We start from the raw sequence: 15,597 nt of genomic DNA, 5'->3' as shown, positions 1-15,597 counted from the left end.
TACAGCACAATAGTATTATATCACCATCTTATTCCGCCATTCCCTAATTGAATATCCTGTTAGTTTCCAATTCTTTGTCACCACTAAAAGAGCAGCTATAAAATGTTTTTGTACAAACAGGTCCTTCTCCATTTTTTTTTTATCTCCTTGGGATACAGACCTAATAGTGGTATTACTAGATTAAAGGTATTACTAAATTAAAGCATTATTTCATAGACATTTGGGCATAATTCCAAATTGACCTCCAGAATGGTTGGATCAGTTCATAACTACCAGCAATGCATTAGTGTCCCAATTTTGCCACATCCCCTTCAACATCTATCATTTTCCTTTACTGGCATAGGTGATACCTCAAGTGTTTTAATTGGCATTTCTCTAATTGAGAAATTTAGAACATTTTTCATACGATTATTGATAGCTTTTATTTGTTCCATCTGAAAACTGCCTATTCATATCCTTTGATCATTTGTCAACTGGGGAATGATTTGTATTATGTGATTTCTTTATATACTTGAGAAATGAGATTTTTATCAGATTAATTTGTTGTAAATTTTTTTCCTAGTTGTTTCCCTCCTAGGTTGCATTAGTTTTGTTTGTACAAAAACTTTAATATAATCCAAATTATTCATTTTACATCTTGTAATGTTCTCTATCTCGTTTGGTCATAAATTCTTCCCTCTCTATAGATCTGACAGGTAAACTATTCTATCTTCCTCTGTTATTATGATACAAGTATCACCCTTTATGTCTAAGTTGTATACCCATTTTGACCATATCTTGATAGAGGGTGTGAGATTGATCTATATCTAATTTTTGCCATACCATTTTCCTAGTTTTTGTCAAATGTTGAGTTCTTATCCCCAAAGCTGGGATCCTTGGATTTATCAAACACTAGATTGCTGAGGTCATTTACCCCATATCTGTTCATTCCATTGATCCACTCTTCTATTTCTTAGCTAGTACCAGACATTTGATTACTGTTTTATAGTAAAGTTTAAGATGTTACCACTAGGCCATCATCTTTTACATTTGTTTTCATTAGTTCCCTTGATATTCTTGGATCTTTTGTGCTTCCAGATGAACTTAGTTTTCTAGTTCTATAAAAGTTTTTTAGTAGTTTGATTGGCATGGCACTAAATAAATTATTTTAGGATTGTCATTTTTATTATGTTAGCTTGAGGGATGGCCCTGAGCAATGTTTTCCCAATTGTTTAGACCTAACTTTGTGTAACTGTTTTGTAATTGTGTTCATATGATTTGTCTTGGCAAATAGATTCCCAAGTATTTTATACTGTCTAGAGCGATTTTAAATGGAATTCCTCTTTCTAATTCTTGGTGCTGGACTTTGTATGGAAATGCTGATGATTTATGCAATTTTATTTTGTATCCTGCAACTTTGATCAATTTATTATTTTAACTAATTTTTCAGTTGATTCTCTAGGATTCTCTAAGTTTACCATCATATCATATGCAAAAGTGATAGTTTAGTCATAGAAACAATTTTTGACAATTGTTTTCTGACATTTTGTTATTCAGATCTTCCCTCTCCCCCTGAGGTGGGAAAGAGTCTGATATAGGTTATATCAGCTGAGCTAAGTGTTTAAAGGAAGTCAGAAGGATGCAAAGGTAAGCTATGAACAGTGTTTACCAGAGAATTAAGTTGGTGAGGTTTGGAAGAGAACAGCAAGAAAGATAAAAGGCATTCGTTTTTTGTTTTTCCATGAAGACAAATGACATCGGAGTTGTACATGAGTTAGATTTAAGTGAGGCAGAGTTGCATCATCAGTCTCATTTTCTCTTCCAGAGTCACTGAAGTCCAGTGGCAAGACAAAAGTCAGAATGAATGGTGATGGCCTAGAATGCAATAGATTGCCTTGGAGTCTTCCATGTCTGACCAAGATCCAAGTGTTCCACTTCTCATCCATTCATTCTGTTGGGGGAAGTCTTCACATGTTTGGGGTAGATATCCCCTTAACTCATCAACAAGTTTGAGGCCTATCAGTTATCTCAACCTGGTTTAGTCCATCTGATAATACCTATAAGTTGGTGGAGGGAGGGATTGTTGGCTGAAAGTTTTATTGAGGTGTGGTAGCTGTGCATGCTACAGCTTGGAGCCACAGGTGAAATTAGGTGAAAGATGGATATCGAGGTGGTTGAGCAGCCCTGAAAAGGATTCAGCAAGCCCTCACAGAGGTGCTAGTCCTCCCCGAACACTTATCTGTTGTTCACAACACAGGCCTCAAACCTGTTCAGTCTTGTCGGACTCTTCGGGACCCCATGGACCACAGTTATTCATGAGGTCTTCTTGGCAAGGATATTGGAGTGGGTTGCCATTTTCTTCTCCAGTAAGTCTTTTTGTCAGGCAATCAGATTAAGTGATTTGCCTAGGATCACATATCTAGGAAGTATCTGAACTTGGGTCTTCCTGGCTCCAGGCCTAGCACTCTATCCACCTAGCCATTCAGCTGTCTCCTGATATACCTCATACACAGTCCACAGATTTAATCTCTATGCTAACGATTATCAAATCAACTTCATTCAGCCCATATCTCTCAGGTGACTTCCAATTTTGCTTCTGCTGCCAGAGACTAGACTCTTGTAGGCATATCAAACTCAACATGTCCAAAATTGAACTTATTCTTTTCCCCTAAACCCTTCACCTTTCCCTGATACCCTCAGGGATATCACCAATCAGGCAGGTTCACAGTCTAGGTGTCCTCAATTACTCACTCTTACCTCTCATTGCCAAGCCCTGCCCAATTTTACTACTGTAACATCCCTTCCGAGGCCAGGCAGGTCCCCATCACCTCATTGCCACATTACTGCCATAGCACTCCCATAGTTGTCAGATTTACTTTCCTAAAGCTGACCGTGTCACCCTCTACTCAATAAACTCCAGGGGCTTATCACTAGGATCAAACAGAAAATCCTCTGGCATTCATAAGCTTCTCCCCGGCACCTTTTCAGACTTCTTGCAGTCTGTATCCCACCCCAAGTACTCTTCCTGGGACGCTGGCCTCGGTGCTGCTTGCACAAGACATACCCTGGTTGTCCCTCACGACCCCTCGCTTGCTTCAAGTCCCAGTTAAAATGCCACCTTGGCCGAACAGCTTCACAGAGCCCTCGGGCTCCTCCAAGCTGACTGCCTCTCTCTCGGCCTGTCTGGAGGTGGTTCTTCCGGTTCTGTTGGTGAATTTTCTCCCCCGAGAAACTGCGATCCCCTAGCGAGCAGAGAGCTGGCATTTACGTTTCTTTGTCACCAGCACTCGGCACAGTGTCTGGCATATGGTGGGTGCTTAATCCATGCCCATTGACTGACCTAACGGTATGGGGTGGGGAGGTTCGGGTTTTCACTTCCGGGACCTTCCCGAATAGGCCCAAGAGCCGCGTCCGCTAAATTTCTAGCCAACCACAGGCTCACTTAAGAAAACCGCATCCGGAAGCGCCCGGCGGAAGGGGCGGGGCGAAGCCTTGTGGCTTGGAGAGCCGTGTGTCCTGGCGTTTTGCGTCAGCGCGTTGGTACAAAACTGCTTCCGGCTTCAGTGGCGTGCGAGCCGCGGTTTTGGTAGTGCACGTGGACCCGGGATTTGGCTGGTAAGCCTCGGTTCGGAGTAGCTAGTTGACTGGGTCTGCTGAGGGGCCCCTGAGGACTTTCGTCCTTGGGGCTTCGGAGCTGTGGTGGAGCTGGGGGAAGGAGGCCTCTGGGTTCTCCGGCTTACCCTGGGGTGCCAGGGAGAGCTGGGATCTCAGGAGGAGGGAGAGCGAGCGATGTCGGGGGTGTGGGAGCCCCCTTTTCTGCCTCGCCTGCCCCACGTCTGCTCCTTGATGCATGAACCTTTTTTCTTTGCCCCAGCATCATGGGGCGCAAATTGGACCCCACCAAGAAGGAGAAGCGCGGGCCTGGCCGAAAGGCCCGGAAACAGAAGGGCGCTGAGACCGAGCTCGCCAAATTCCTGCCCTCCGGTGAGAGAGAACCCCTCTCTTGGTTCCTTCTGTGCCTGTTGCTCTTGGCCCTCAGCATCGTTTATCCGCTTTCCCACTTAGCCTGTACTCTAGCATTTTACGTTGCGTCAGCTCCTTCTGCACGTCAACTTAACTGATTTTCTCAGTTCTCAGAACAACTCTGTTCATTTTTGTACTGAGCTTTTTTCTCTGCAGCAACTGATAATAGACTGAAGTGCCAATAAGAGAGAAGTCTAGAAAGGGATCTTTGAAGGTCTACTCAGTTATCTTTAAATTTTCCTGTTACCATTTTGGCCAGGATTCTAATGTGTTTCAAACCTCCACTTCCCCACAGTTTTATGATAGTTGAGGCATGGTTAGCTGGAGCTTTTGTTGTGTTGAATTTCTATACTCTTAGCGTCAAAATCTCTTTTCCATCTTGTTCTTGTGGTCTCTTCTCCGGCATATTTCCTCTATGACTTCTTATTCTTGTTCCTATCTTTTTATAGCTGTCAATGAAAATGGGAAGAGGCTCTCTAGCCGTGCCAGGAAAAGGTGAGTTTGGGATAGTCAAGTGTGGGGATGCTTGCTAATAGCTACCCTCCTTTAGATAATGTAAGCTGATAGGAAGTTCATCTTAGAGCTCCTGGGCACAGATGGATGTAGATGCTAATGGGAAGCTCCATCACTTTTAAGCTAGGAGGAAAGCAGGTTGAGAGAGAAGCATATTTCCATTCTTTTATTCTTTTTTACTTTTTCAGGGCAGCCAAAAGACGATCAGAGTCTGCAGGGACTCCTGAAAAGAAGAAACTATCTCCTAGTCCAAAGCCTCTTACAAAAGGTTAGTTTGAAAATAGGGTGCTGGGGACTTTAGTTTGCAAACAGATTTTAAAGCAAGTGATGAGTGTAGACTAATAGAGTAATTCAAGGATGAGATGCAAGATGATGGAATATATTTGAAGGTAGAAATGGTTTGGAGATTGGTGGAGGGAGTGGGATTGCTGGGTTAGTCCAGTTGGGGTTAGGAGCCCTTGACATCTTTAGCTGGAGAAGATGCTGTTTTAACACCTGTGGTTCTCTATAGGTGCTATCCAGTCCTCACAAAAGAAAGGACCCCAGGCTCCTGGGCTCAAAATTGGAAATAAAGCATTACTTGGACCTGCTAGGGGCAAAAAGCGCCCAGCTCCCCCTCATAGTAGTGATGAAGAGGAGGATTCTGAGGTCAATGATGCAAGGAGTGAAGGGGATGACTGGGCTTCTATGGAGAGTGAAGATGATATGGTAGATGATTATGGTGTCGCCTCAGAAGAAGAAACTGATGAAGATGATGAGGTAAACATTCAAGATGGGATTTTGTTAACTTAAAATTTGTTTTAATTTAAAAAAAAAAAGTTATTGCTTTAACCTTAGTAGGAAGAACCATTGGACTTGCTTATGGGGAGGCCCCAGTTTAATTCCTACCTCTGACACTTAAGTAGTTATGCAGCCATAAATAAGCTATATAATCTCTCAAGAGTCTGTTTCCTCATTGTATTAATGAGGATGATAATACCTGTATCTACCTCATAATACTCACTGTAATAGTGAGAGTAGCATGATTAAGTGGATTGAGAGAAGTGGTCCTTAGCATCAGGAAGGCCTAGGTTCATAAATCCTACTTTTGACATATACTAGTTATGTTACCATAAGCAAGTTATCTAAATTATGTGCTCAGTGGAGAGAGTTTTCATTGGGACTTTACTTTTTTTTAAGTTATCTATCTGGCCCTTCCCCAGAATATTTCTCTTGTGGGTTATTGTGAAGAAAATTTGTTTGTGAATATTAAGTTCTTAAAATGTCTTATTTTTAAAATGAGAAATAGTAGAATTATAGAAAGAGTGTTAGACTTGTAGTGGGGAAGATTTGGGACCTTTTTCATTATCAATGCCATGTCCAAAGTTATATTCTGCACCCTCTCTATTTCTTTTTGCTTTTTCTGGGTGACCGTATCAACTCCCTTGAGTTCACTTATTATCTCTAAGAAGACTCTGAAATGTCTATATTCAAGCCCTGTTTGCTTTCCTGAACTCCAATCCCTTCCTTATCACCAAAATTGAACTTGTCCAAAACAACACATCTTTTCCCCCCACAGGTCCACTATTCTTTCAAGCTTCTATTTTATTGTTGAGAATACCATCCTCCCTTAGTCATCCAGACTTGATACCTTCGTGCCATCTTCAAGCCCTCACTGTCATTCACCACACATATACAGTCAGTTGCCAAATCTTGTCATTTCTCTTTCTATTATATCTGAAAACAATTCTTTCTATTTACTCAGCCACCATTCTCAGGCCCTCATCACCTCTTACCAGGTCTATTTCCAATAACTTTCTTTTTGACCTCCTTACCTCAAACCTCTCTCTAGTCTGATACACACTTACCAAAATGATTTTACTGAACTGGAAACAAACTCCCTTTAGTTCCCTATTACCTCTAGGACCAAATAGAAACACTCCCATCCCCTCTCCTCCAACTTTTTTGCATTAAAGCTATTTTGAAATACTCTGTGTCCACATGATTGTCTATAGTCTATAGCAGGGGTCGGCAACTTTTTTGACCATGAGAGCCATAAATACCACATTTTTTAAAATGTAATTTCGTGAGAGCCGTACAGTGCTCACAGTGTGCGCTCCTGTAACAGCGCCTGAAAAAAAATTGACTTTATGGCTCCTGCAGAAAGAGCCTTATCTGGCCCTCAAAAGAGCCAGATATGGCTCGAGAGCCATACGTTGCCAACCCCTGGTCTATAGTGTGATCTATAGCCTAGAGCTGTGTTGGCAAAGGTGTGGCATCCATGGGGGCCTAGAGGGGGCTGCTTGGTGCCCTTCTCCACAATGCCCAAGGACATTTTTTGCATGTCTCACCCCTCTGTCCAGCCACCCAATACAAGCACTTCCTCAACTTCTCTGGGGTAGTGGGGGGGTGTGGGGTGTGGAAGCAGGTGTCTTGTAGGCCGCTTGAAGTTGCATTTAGGCAAGGTAGGCGATCTTAAAAAGGTTCACCAACACTGGCCTAGATCAGTGATGGGCAAACTTTTTAAAGAGGGGGCCAAAGGAAAGGAAATGTTCATCTGTCAGTCTGTTTCTAAGGCAACTCTTTCAAAGTTTCATTGTATTGTATCCTGCTCATTGTATTCGTTAGATTAGGAATAATGTCCCTTGGCAGGATAGAACATTTCAGGGGACTGCATCTGGCCTGAGGACCTTAGTTTGCCTGTCACTGGCTTAGAGTATAAACCATTGTACTAGTTGTATTATCGTAAGTCACCAAACTCTGCTCAGTGAAGGGAGTTTTCATTGGGAAATGAAATGCACACCCTACTTCACTTCCAATCTTTGGAATCCCTGTTTCTCATAACTCAAACATTACCTTTTTTGAAGTTTCTTGGTTCTTCCAGTTATTAAGACACTCCTCTCTCCCAAAACTTTGTATTTATTTTCTATGTGAGTAGATCCACCTACATCCTCTATATCCTCTGTAAGAATGTAAGCTTGAATAGCCCTTGGCTTGTTTAGAACAGTGCCTCTATTACAGTAGACTCTTAATGATCATTTGTTGATTTGAGGTCTGCCCTGCTTTGGACACTTAGTGGCTTTGTGACACATGCAGTTTACTTGATGTCCTAGCCTATCTCGTCTATAAAATGGGGAAATGAACATTTGTACTATTCCTCAGATGGTTGTTATGACAAAAGTGCTATAAATGTGTTAATATCTTAATATTATAAGTGAACAAAGAACACACCAAATTTTATAATGTAAAATTTAATCAAAGAACTGGTAAGTTGATTAGCCCCTGTATTAAGTGATACTTTTTCCTACTTGTGTGGAAAGGTTTTATTTATTTATTTTTTTCATGATTTGTGCATAATGTATACTGTATAGTATGCTCTTAATTTTACTTTCTAAATCCCATTGTTTACTTTTTGTATTCGAAGTGTCCATATTTGTTTCAATAATATTCCACTAGATTTATATACTATAATTTACCTTTACCTAGTTGTTGGATATGGAAAATATTTTTAGCTTTTTCTTTTTAAAGGTAAAACAATTATGAATATTTTTGTGTGTCTTTCTCTTTTAAATAAAAATATGCTATATTTTGTAGTTATTTTTAACAGGTTGCTCCCCCAAGATTGCACTTATATTCAATTAGAACAACACACACCTCCTTACTTATAGCTTTAGCAACATTGAATTTGTAGATTTATTACTAATTTGCCAATTTGGTGGTTTAAAGTTGTTTTAATTTGTGTTGCTCTGATCATTAGAGATTTTGAACAATTTTTCAAGGTGTCAGCAATTTTTGTTTAGTGTTTTCCTTGGGAAATTGTTTAGATTCTTCAGGGATTCTTTGGGAAGTCATAGATTAAGATTCAGGTTGTCAGCCATTTATTTGTCAAGACCTATTCATCCCGCCCCTGGTGGTTTTTTTTGTTTTTTTTTTTTGTGATCAAAAATGTATTTTTGTTTTTATGTGATCAAATCTCATTTATATATATAATTTCTCAAAACAACTCCATCTCCAATAATTTCTTCCATTTCTTTGATAGCTAAAAAGTTTCATAAGCTTTTTTTCTTTCGTCTTAAGTTAAAAATTAATATTCTAGATCTGGTTGGTCTGAGACGTGGAACTAAATGAATTTCTTCTTGCCATATTGCTATTTAATTTATCTTGTGTTTATCAAACACTAATCTTTTACATTTGGCTCTATTCCTTGTTTCTCTTTATTTTTTCATTGATTTTTGTTTAATCCAATATCAGATAGTTCTGATAATTATAGCTTTACCGTAGTTTTACTTTTTCAGGATGAGTTCCTTTTCACTGAATTATTTCCCTAATTTTTTAAAAGAATTTTTCCTTGCCTCCCAGAGAACCAGGGCTCTTAAGTCCATCAAGTTTCCTTTTTGGATTGATTCATCCCACCGTCCTCTGTCTCTTCCTTCTGACTTGTGCAGGTGTATAATTAATAATAATAATAATAATAGAGTTTGTGTCACTTTAAAGTTTGCAGTCTTTTACATCTCATTTAGAATCATATGCCTAGGTTCTCACAACAATCCTTGAAAGAGGTCAGAGCAAAGTGATGTGTTAAAGAAGGTGAGGTTGACATTATTTAAGTCTTTGTCTTCTCTCTCTGTCCACAGCTCCTGCCCATTGAGAAGGCTGCTCGGAAGCAGAGGGCCCAGGAAACTGAAACTCTGTAAGTCTTAGAAATTCTAATCATGGGCATGGTCAAGAGTTAGGGTGGAAGTGGCTAGGAAGGAGCTAGGATTTCTTAATACTTAAGGTCCCCCTTCTGATTTGTTGTAATTTACAGGGATCACTGGAGTTCAGAAGACACTGATGAGGAGGAGGAGGAACTGTCTCCCCAGCCAAAATCCAAAAACGATGATGAAGCAAATGAAGATCTTCAGATCAATGTGGAAAAGGATGAAAAATTTGTATTGCCCACTGGCAAGGAGATAGAACAAGAGAATATCCTACTAGGACAGATACTGGAGGAGGAGTGTCTGTATTGTATACTTGTATGAGACAAAGGAGGTAGAGGATATGGTGAAGGGTATTTGGAATACATAGGGATGGGTCAGGTTATGTTGGACATTGTTCCTTAATATGGTCACGTGCCCAGGCTCCAGACTTGCAGTCTGTACACCAGCGAATCCAGGACATTGTTGGGGTGCTACGGGATTTTGGTTCTCAGAGAGAAGAAGGTCGGTCTCGGACTGAATACCTAAGCAGGCTTCGGAAAGACTTGGCTACATACTACTCCTATGGAGACTTCCTGATTGGCAAAATAATGGACATTTTCCCTCTTTCTGAGGTATTGGTGATGCCAGCCATCCTACTTGCCATCCTACTTGTCATCCTTTTCTTACTCACTTTCTTACTACTCTGTATTCAAGCTATTGAGTTCCCTGTTGTTGCTCATGTTCTATTATACTCAGTCCCTGGCCACACTAATCTCCTTTTTTTCCTTGAAGCTAGTGGAGTTCCTAGAGGCTAATGAGGTTCCTCGACCCATCACCCTCAGGACCAATACCCTGAAAACCCGTCGACGTGATCTGGCTCAGGTAGGGTTGATTGGGAAGTATCTTAAAGGAAGGTCCATTTTAAAATAAACTCGGGGATATTTTACCTATTCTTCATGGGCATAGTCATTAATTCAGGGGCTAGGGAAGTAGGGAATACTTTTTAAACTTGGCTTTGGAAGAAGGAGAGAGAATAGCCATCTTCAAATATCTGAAGGACTGTCAAATGGAGAAGGAATTAAACTTACTCTGCTTGCCTCAGAAATTAAAACCTCAAGCAATGGATGGAATTTGTAAAGAGTCCAATTTAGGTTTGATGTCAGGAAACACTAAACAGTGAAAGCTGTTCAGAAGTGGAGAGGATTATCTTGAGTAGAGGTGGGTTCCTCCCTTTCTTGGAGGTCTTCAAACAGACTTGAATGCCACTGGATGATACAACCATTGAGATAGTTTTATAGTGAGGATTTCTTTTTTGCATAAGTTGGATTTTTATGGTCCTTGAAATTCTTTCTCATGTCTCAAATTTGATGGGTTAAGACTGGGGAGAAAAGGCCTGTCCTGCATTGTGCCCAGCATATTGCCTGGCTACTTTTTGCCAGTGTAGACCAGTGGTTGGCCTGTTTTGTACCACTTAAAATTTTTAAATATAACATATTTATAAGGCCTATTCAAAAACAAGTTGGTAGGCCCTTCAGCTGGGCTGTGGTTTGCTGAATGAAGTGTAAAGAGAGATCTACAAGGAATGAAATCTTGTATGAAGCAGAATGGTTGGAGAAGAGGTACCATTCATAACATCTCAATTAAAGGGGGTCCCTGCCATTAATGTGGTTCTGTGATACATAAGTGATGACTCAGTGCTTTGTTGGACAACACTGAAACCTGCAATAGGGTATTAGTGATGCTTTTGGTGAGAGAGGCTGTGCCTTGAGTATTCTTAGGGACAGATGATTAGGAAGAAAGGTTGTTCTAGTTAATTTAGTTCAATAAAAAATTATCAAGTGTTTCCTATATGCAAAGCACTGTGCTTGGCTACAAAAATAAATCATTTCCATTAAAATGTGGAACATAAACATGAGAAAGAAAACAAAGATGATTATAGATAGAGTCATTTTTCTGTTGTGAAAATGAAGTGTGAACTTTATTAGAGCCACATTTCCAAATGCCAGGCTGTCTTGAAGTCTTTCCTCTGCCCTGGAAGCCATGATGCCTGCAACCTTGACATGATCTATCCTCTCACAGGCCTTGATCAACCGTGGGGTGAATTTGGATCCCTTGGGTAAATGGTCAAAGACTGGACTGGTGGTGTATGACTCTTCTGTGCCCATTGGTGAGTGACTTCTATTTCTCTGGACTTATTCTGCCTTTCCTGCTTCCTTACCTTTGCACAAGTATTTTCCCATTCCTAGAAAGGCGAAAGCAATTTCTCATCCCACAGTGTCCATGGGATGTAGCTATTTGTGTACATTTCTTACCCTTTCTCAAGGTTGTCAGCTCCTGTCTTTCATATGTGTGATCCCAGTGTCATTTAGATAGGGCTTTATATTTGTGGAATCTCACTGAACCTATTCTAATCTGCCTCTTTTTTTGTCTTCCCAGGGGCTACCCCTGAATACCTGGCAGGACACTACATTCTTCAGGGTGCTTCCAGCATGCTGCCTGTCATTGCCTTGGCACCACAGGAACATGAGCGTATTTTGGATATGTGTTGTGCCCCTGGTGGCAAGACTAGCTACATAGGTAGGGAAGTGGCAGAACAGGGACATTTAAAACATTCAGTGCAAGAAGTACACACATTCATTTAATACTTTGCTTTTAAGTGTAAGGTGAGCTCATAGGTGCCCAAGGTCATTTTTCAGGCCAGAAAGTACTTCAGTAAAAGTGAAAATCAGACCCATAGATTTTACTGTGGGAGTAGGAAGTGGGAATATAGCCATCTAGGATACTGGTTGAGTTACTGGGTGATTGCGTGTGGAGTTAAGTGGTGAGATGCTGGGATTTAACTCAGTGGATTTCTGGTTGGAACTAGTATCAAGGTGGACAGGTGATTGGTATAGGGGCATGGGAACAACTGAAGGATGATGGCTTTTCACCTACAGCCCAACTAATGAAGAATACAGGAGTGATCCTTGCCAATGATGCTAATGCTGAGCGCCTCAAGAGTGTTGTAGGCAATCTGCACCGGTTGGGGGTCACCAACACCATCATCAGCCATGATGATGGGCGTCATTTCCCTAAGGTTAGACCCAAGAGCCACCATTGTTTTTCTCTTATATCTCCCAATATTCTTTTTTTATTTTATTTTTTATTTTTTAAACCCTTAATTTCTGTGTATTGGCTCCTAGGTGGAAGAGTGGTAAGGATGGGCAATGGGGGTCAAGTGACTTGCCCAGGGTCACACAGCTGGGAAGTGTCTGAGGCCAGATTTGAACTTAGGACCTCCAGTCTCTAGGCCTGGCTCTCAATCCACTGAGCTACCCAGCTGCCCCTCTCCCAATACTCTTAATTGCTTCCTTGTCCACTAACACCATTCTAGATGTTTCATTTTGTTGTGGCTTTATCTTTTGCCTATAAGAGCTCAGGGGTGGGGAGCCATTCTGGATAGGTAGAAGTTCCTTTGACCACCTCTTCATCATCTTTCTGCCCAGGTGGTGGGAGGATTTGACCGAGTATTACTTGACGCCCCATGTAGTGGCACTGGTGTCATCTCTAAGGACCCATCTGTGAAAACTAACAAGGTGAGGAGGAAAAAAAGGTTGAACAGACATTTTGAAGGAAAGGGAAGGGTATTGGTGTGGAAGCATGGGGAAAATGTCATCCTCAGCAAGTTATACTATTTTGGGAGGACAAATCAGTTTAAACACCAAAATTTTTCTTCCCATTTCCTGGAAAGGATGAGAAAGACATCAAAAGATGTGCCCACATCCAGAAGGAATTGCTCCTGAGTGCTATTGATTCTGTTAATGCTGCTTCTAAGACTGGAGGCTATATTGTCTACTGTACTTGCTCCATTACGGTAAGGCTGCTAAGTTGGAATGTGGGCAGAAATGGCTAGGGACAGCTTATTCTTGGGACCCCTTCAGCTAAGACTAACTCCTAGTTTTTCCCCTTACCCCTCATGTCACCCACCCCCCTCAGGTAGAAGAAAATGAATGGGTAGTAGAGTATGCCCTGAAGAAGAGGAATGTGCGGCTGGTGCCTACAGGGCTAGACTTTGGTCAAGAGGGCTTTACTCATTTCCGAGAGCGGCGCTTCCATCCCACACTTCGCTCTACCCGACGTTTCTACCCTCATACACACAACATGGATGGCTTCTTTATTGCCAAGTTCAAGAAATTTTCCAATGCTATACCTCAGTCTAAGAAAAGTAAGAAATATCTCTGCTACTTCTCATTTGTTCAAGTTCTCTATCCACAAAGTTGTGACTCATTTCCCTGTGTCTCTTGCTTGGGAATAACTCTGTGGCTCTCCCACACTCTACCCTTTTTGAATGAAAGAATTCTTCCTGTGTGCATTATTCCTAATCATTTCCTTGGTGCCTTAAACTTAGTGCTTTTCTTACTATGAGTTAGGTAGGATTACAGGTATCATCATTTAATCAGGAAACTAAGACTGAAGAGTGGCTAAATGATTTGCAAAGACTCAGATAGCTAGAAATTGTCAGCTAGGACTCAAAACTAGATCTTCTGACCAAGAATCCAACTACAGCAGTCTCTTTCAGATTGGTGCGTTTTTGAGGTCAGAAACTCAAATCAGAATGGAATTTTACTTCCTTCTCCCTCCAAAGTAGATGGTTATATTTGTTTTGTTCATGTAGCTAATTGAATCCCAAGAGTTAAAGAGTTGTGGTTTCCCTTCCTTTCTGGATTACCTGAACTTATCCTTCTTTACTAGATGATAAATTGGCACTTGAGACTAAGAACTATCAAGCACGAGGCAGGCCCAACTGGTTTTTGGGAACATCTAAGTTCCTAGGGGATAGGGACTAGACCTGTGATTTACATTGGCATAGGGCAGTGAAGTGGCAAGATGAATGTAGAGTATCAGGCCCAGAGTCAAGAAAATCTGAGTTCAAGTTTGGCCTCAGACACATGTTATCTATGTGACTCCAGGCAAGCCATTTAACCCTGTTTGCTTCAGTTTCCTCACCTGTAAAATGAGCTGGAGAAGGAAGTGGCAAACCATTCCAGTATCTCTGTCAAGAAAACCCAAATGGAGTCATGAAGACTTGAATGTAATTGAACAACAACAGGGCACTCTTGGATAAGGAATTTCCTTTCACTTCTGCTGTTCATGGTCCAGGAGAATTGTCTGAAGCACTAATCGGTTAAATGACTTTGGCAGTATGTGTCAGAGGTGGGAAATGAGCTTGGGTCTCCTTGGCTTGAAAGTGAATTCTCTACCCCTTAGATCATGATGCCTCTCAGATACTTTCAAATCATCATTTTCTTGAGCATTTTAAGTTGGAGGTCCAGCTCTCAGGAGGAAAAGATAGTGTCTTCAAAAGCCATCATTGGTTTGAATGCTGAGAAATGTCCCAGGAAGTCCCAGAAACTTTCTCTTTTTAGTACCTTTTGCAAAGTCATTGGAGTACAAAATGCCATGCTTCAGTTAAGTGCAATGTTGGCTCCTTTGGTGCACTTTGCTTCAAACTCACCTGTGTTGGTTTTTCCTACTTTATTAACCCAGTGTCATTTAAACTTGTGTAACCATTTCACTCCAACCCCAGATGATGAAGCAGCCAACCCCGAAGACTCCACGGACTCCAGACCCAATGATGGACCTTCTGTAGCTAATTTGCAAGTGGTTCCTGGGCCTAAAGTCAGCCCTAAATCTGCCAAGAAGCCCAAGCAAGCTGGAAAGGCAAAGTTTGTGAGGCTAGGAGCTGGGAAGACAAAGGCAAAGCTAGGAGCAGCTGGAAAGGAAAAGACAAAGCAGCAGCCCCCTAAGAAGGCTGGTTTCCAGAATGGCAAACCTGTCCACAAAGGCTCTCGGACTTCTAGTTCCAGCCAGCCCCCACCTAGGAAGAAGCAGAAATCTCAGTCCTAACACAGCCACTGTGGGATCTCATACTAGCCTGGTGTGACTCTTGGGTTGCTTCTGGCTGTGAGCTAACTTCCGGGCCCGGACAGAAGCAGCCTTTTCTGACTCTGAGACAATCCAATAAACTTGCCCCTTCCCCTTGTATACACTTAAACATGCCCATCCCCACCTCTGACTACTGTGTGAAGCTCATTATTGGTTTGCAGGGCAGACCGGGGCAGAAGCTCTGCCTACTCCCTGGTCTTTGGAGGGGGGTGGGATGTGTTGAGTGGTTGGGGGTGGGGTCACACCAGGGATGTTGGGGCGCTGGCCTCCCCTGCCTTTCAATCGGGCTAGGCCTCTGCCAAAGGCTGCCAAGGAATGGCTGTTGGGGGGGAGGGCGGCGCTGAGTTCATGTGGCCAAATAGGGTCCCCATACCAGCCTAGAAAGAAAAGCTCACTCCCAATTTGTGCCTGAGCCAGCTGCTGCCTTTTGCGGGCTGGCCTCCCTGCGACGGCCAGACGACCACTCGGGCCGCCCCTCGCGCTCTCCTATTGGCTCTTT

The 15,597-nt window shown here is 41.9% G+C and overlaps 1 protein-coding gene across 1 annotated transcript; it reads left to right on the top strand.

Moving 5' to 3' along the window:
* The first annotated feature begins 3,494 nt into the window (after positions 1-3,494).
* Positions 3,495-15,207, top strand: NOP2 (NOP2 nucleolar protein). The gene is made up of 16 exons (XM_044677577.1): positions 3,495-3,594; positions 3,854-3,963; positions 4,452-4,497; positions 4,704-4,783; positions 5,027-5,274; positions 9,129-9,184; positions 9,302-9,457; positions 9,607-9,805; positions 9,966-10,055; positions 11,253-11,340; positions 11,610-11,750; positions 12,110-12,249; positions 12,659-12,748; positions 12,904-13,026; positions 13,149-13,377; positions 14,740-15,207. The coding sequence occupies exons 2-16, from the start codon at positions 3,858-3,860 to the stop codon at positions 15,057-15,059; spliced, it is 2,112 nt and encodes a 703-aa protein (XP_044533512.1). The 5' UTR covers positions 3,495-3,594; positions 3,854-3,857; the 3' UTR covers positions 15,060-15,207.
* The last annotated feature ends 390 nt before the right edge of the window (positions 15,208-15,597 follow it).

Source organism: Gracilinanus agilis, chromosome 5 (genome assembly GCF_016433145.1).
Source record: "Gracilinanus agilis isolate LMUSP501 chromosome 5, AgileGrace, whole genome shotgun sequence".
In the NCBI taxonomy this organism is placed as follows: Eukaryota; Metazoa; Chordata; class Mammalia; order Didelphimorphia; family Didelphidae; genus Gracilinanus; species Gracilinanus agilis.
Note: the sequence above shows the minus strand (reverse complement) of the source record. Positions and strands in the feature narration are given on the sequence as shown.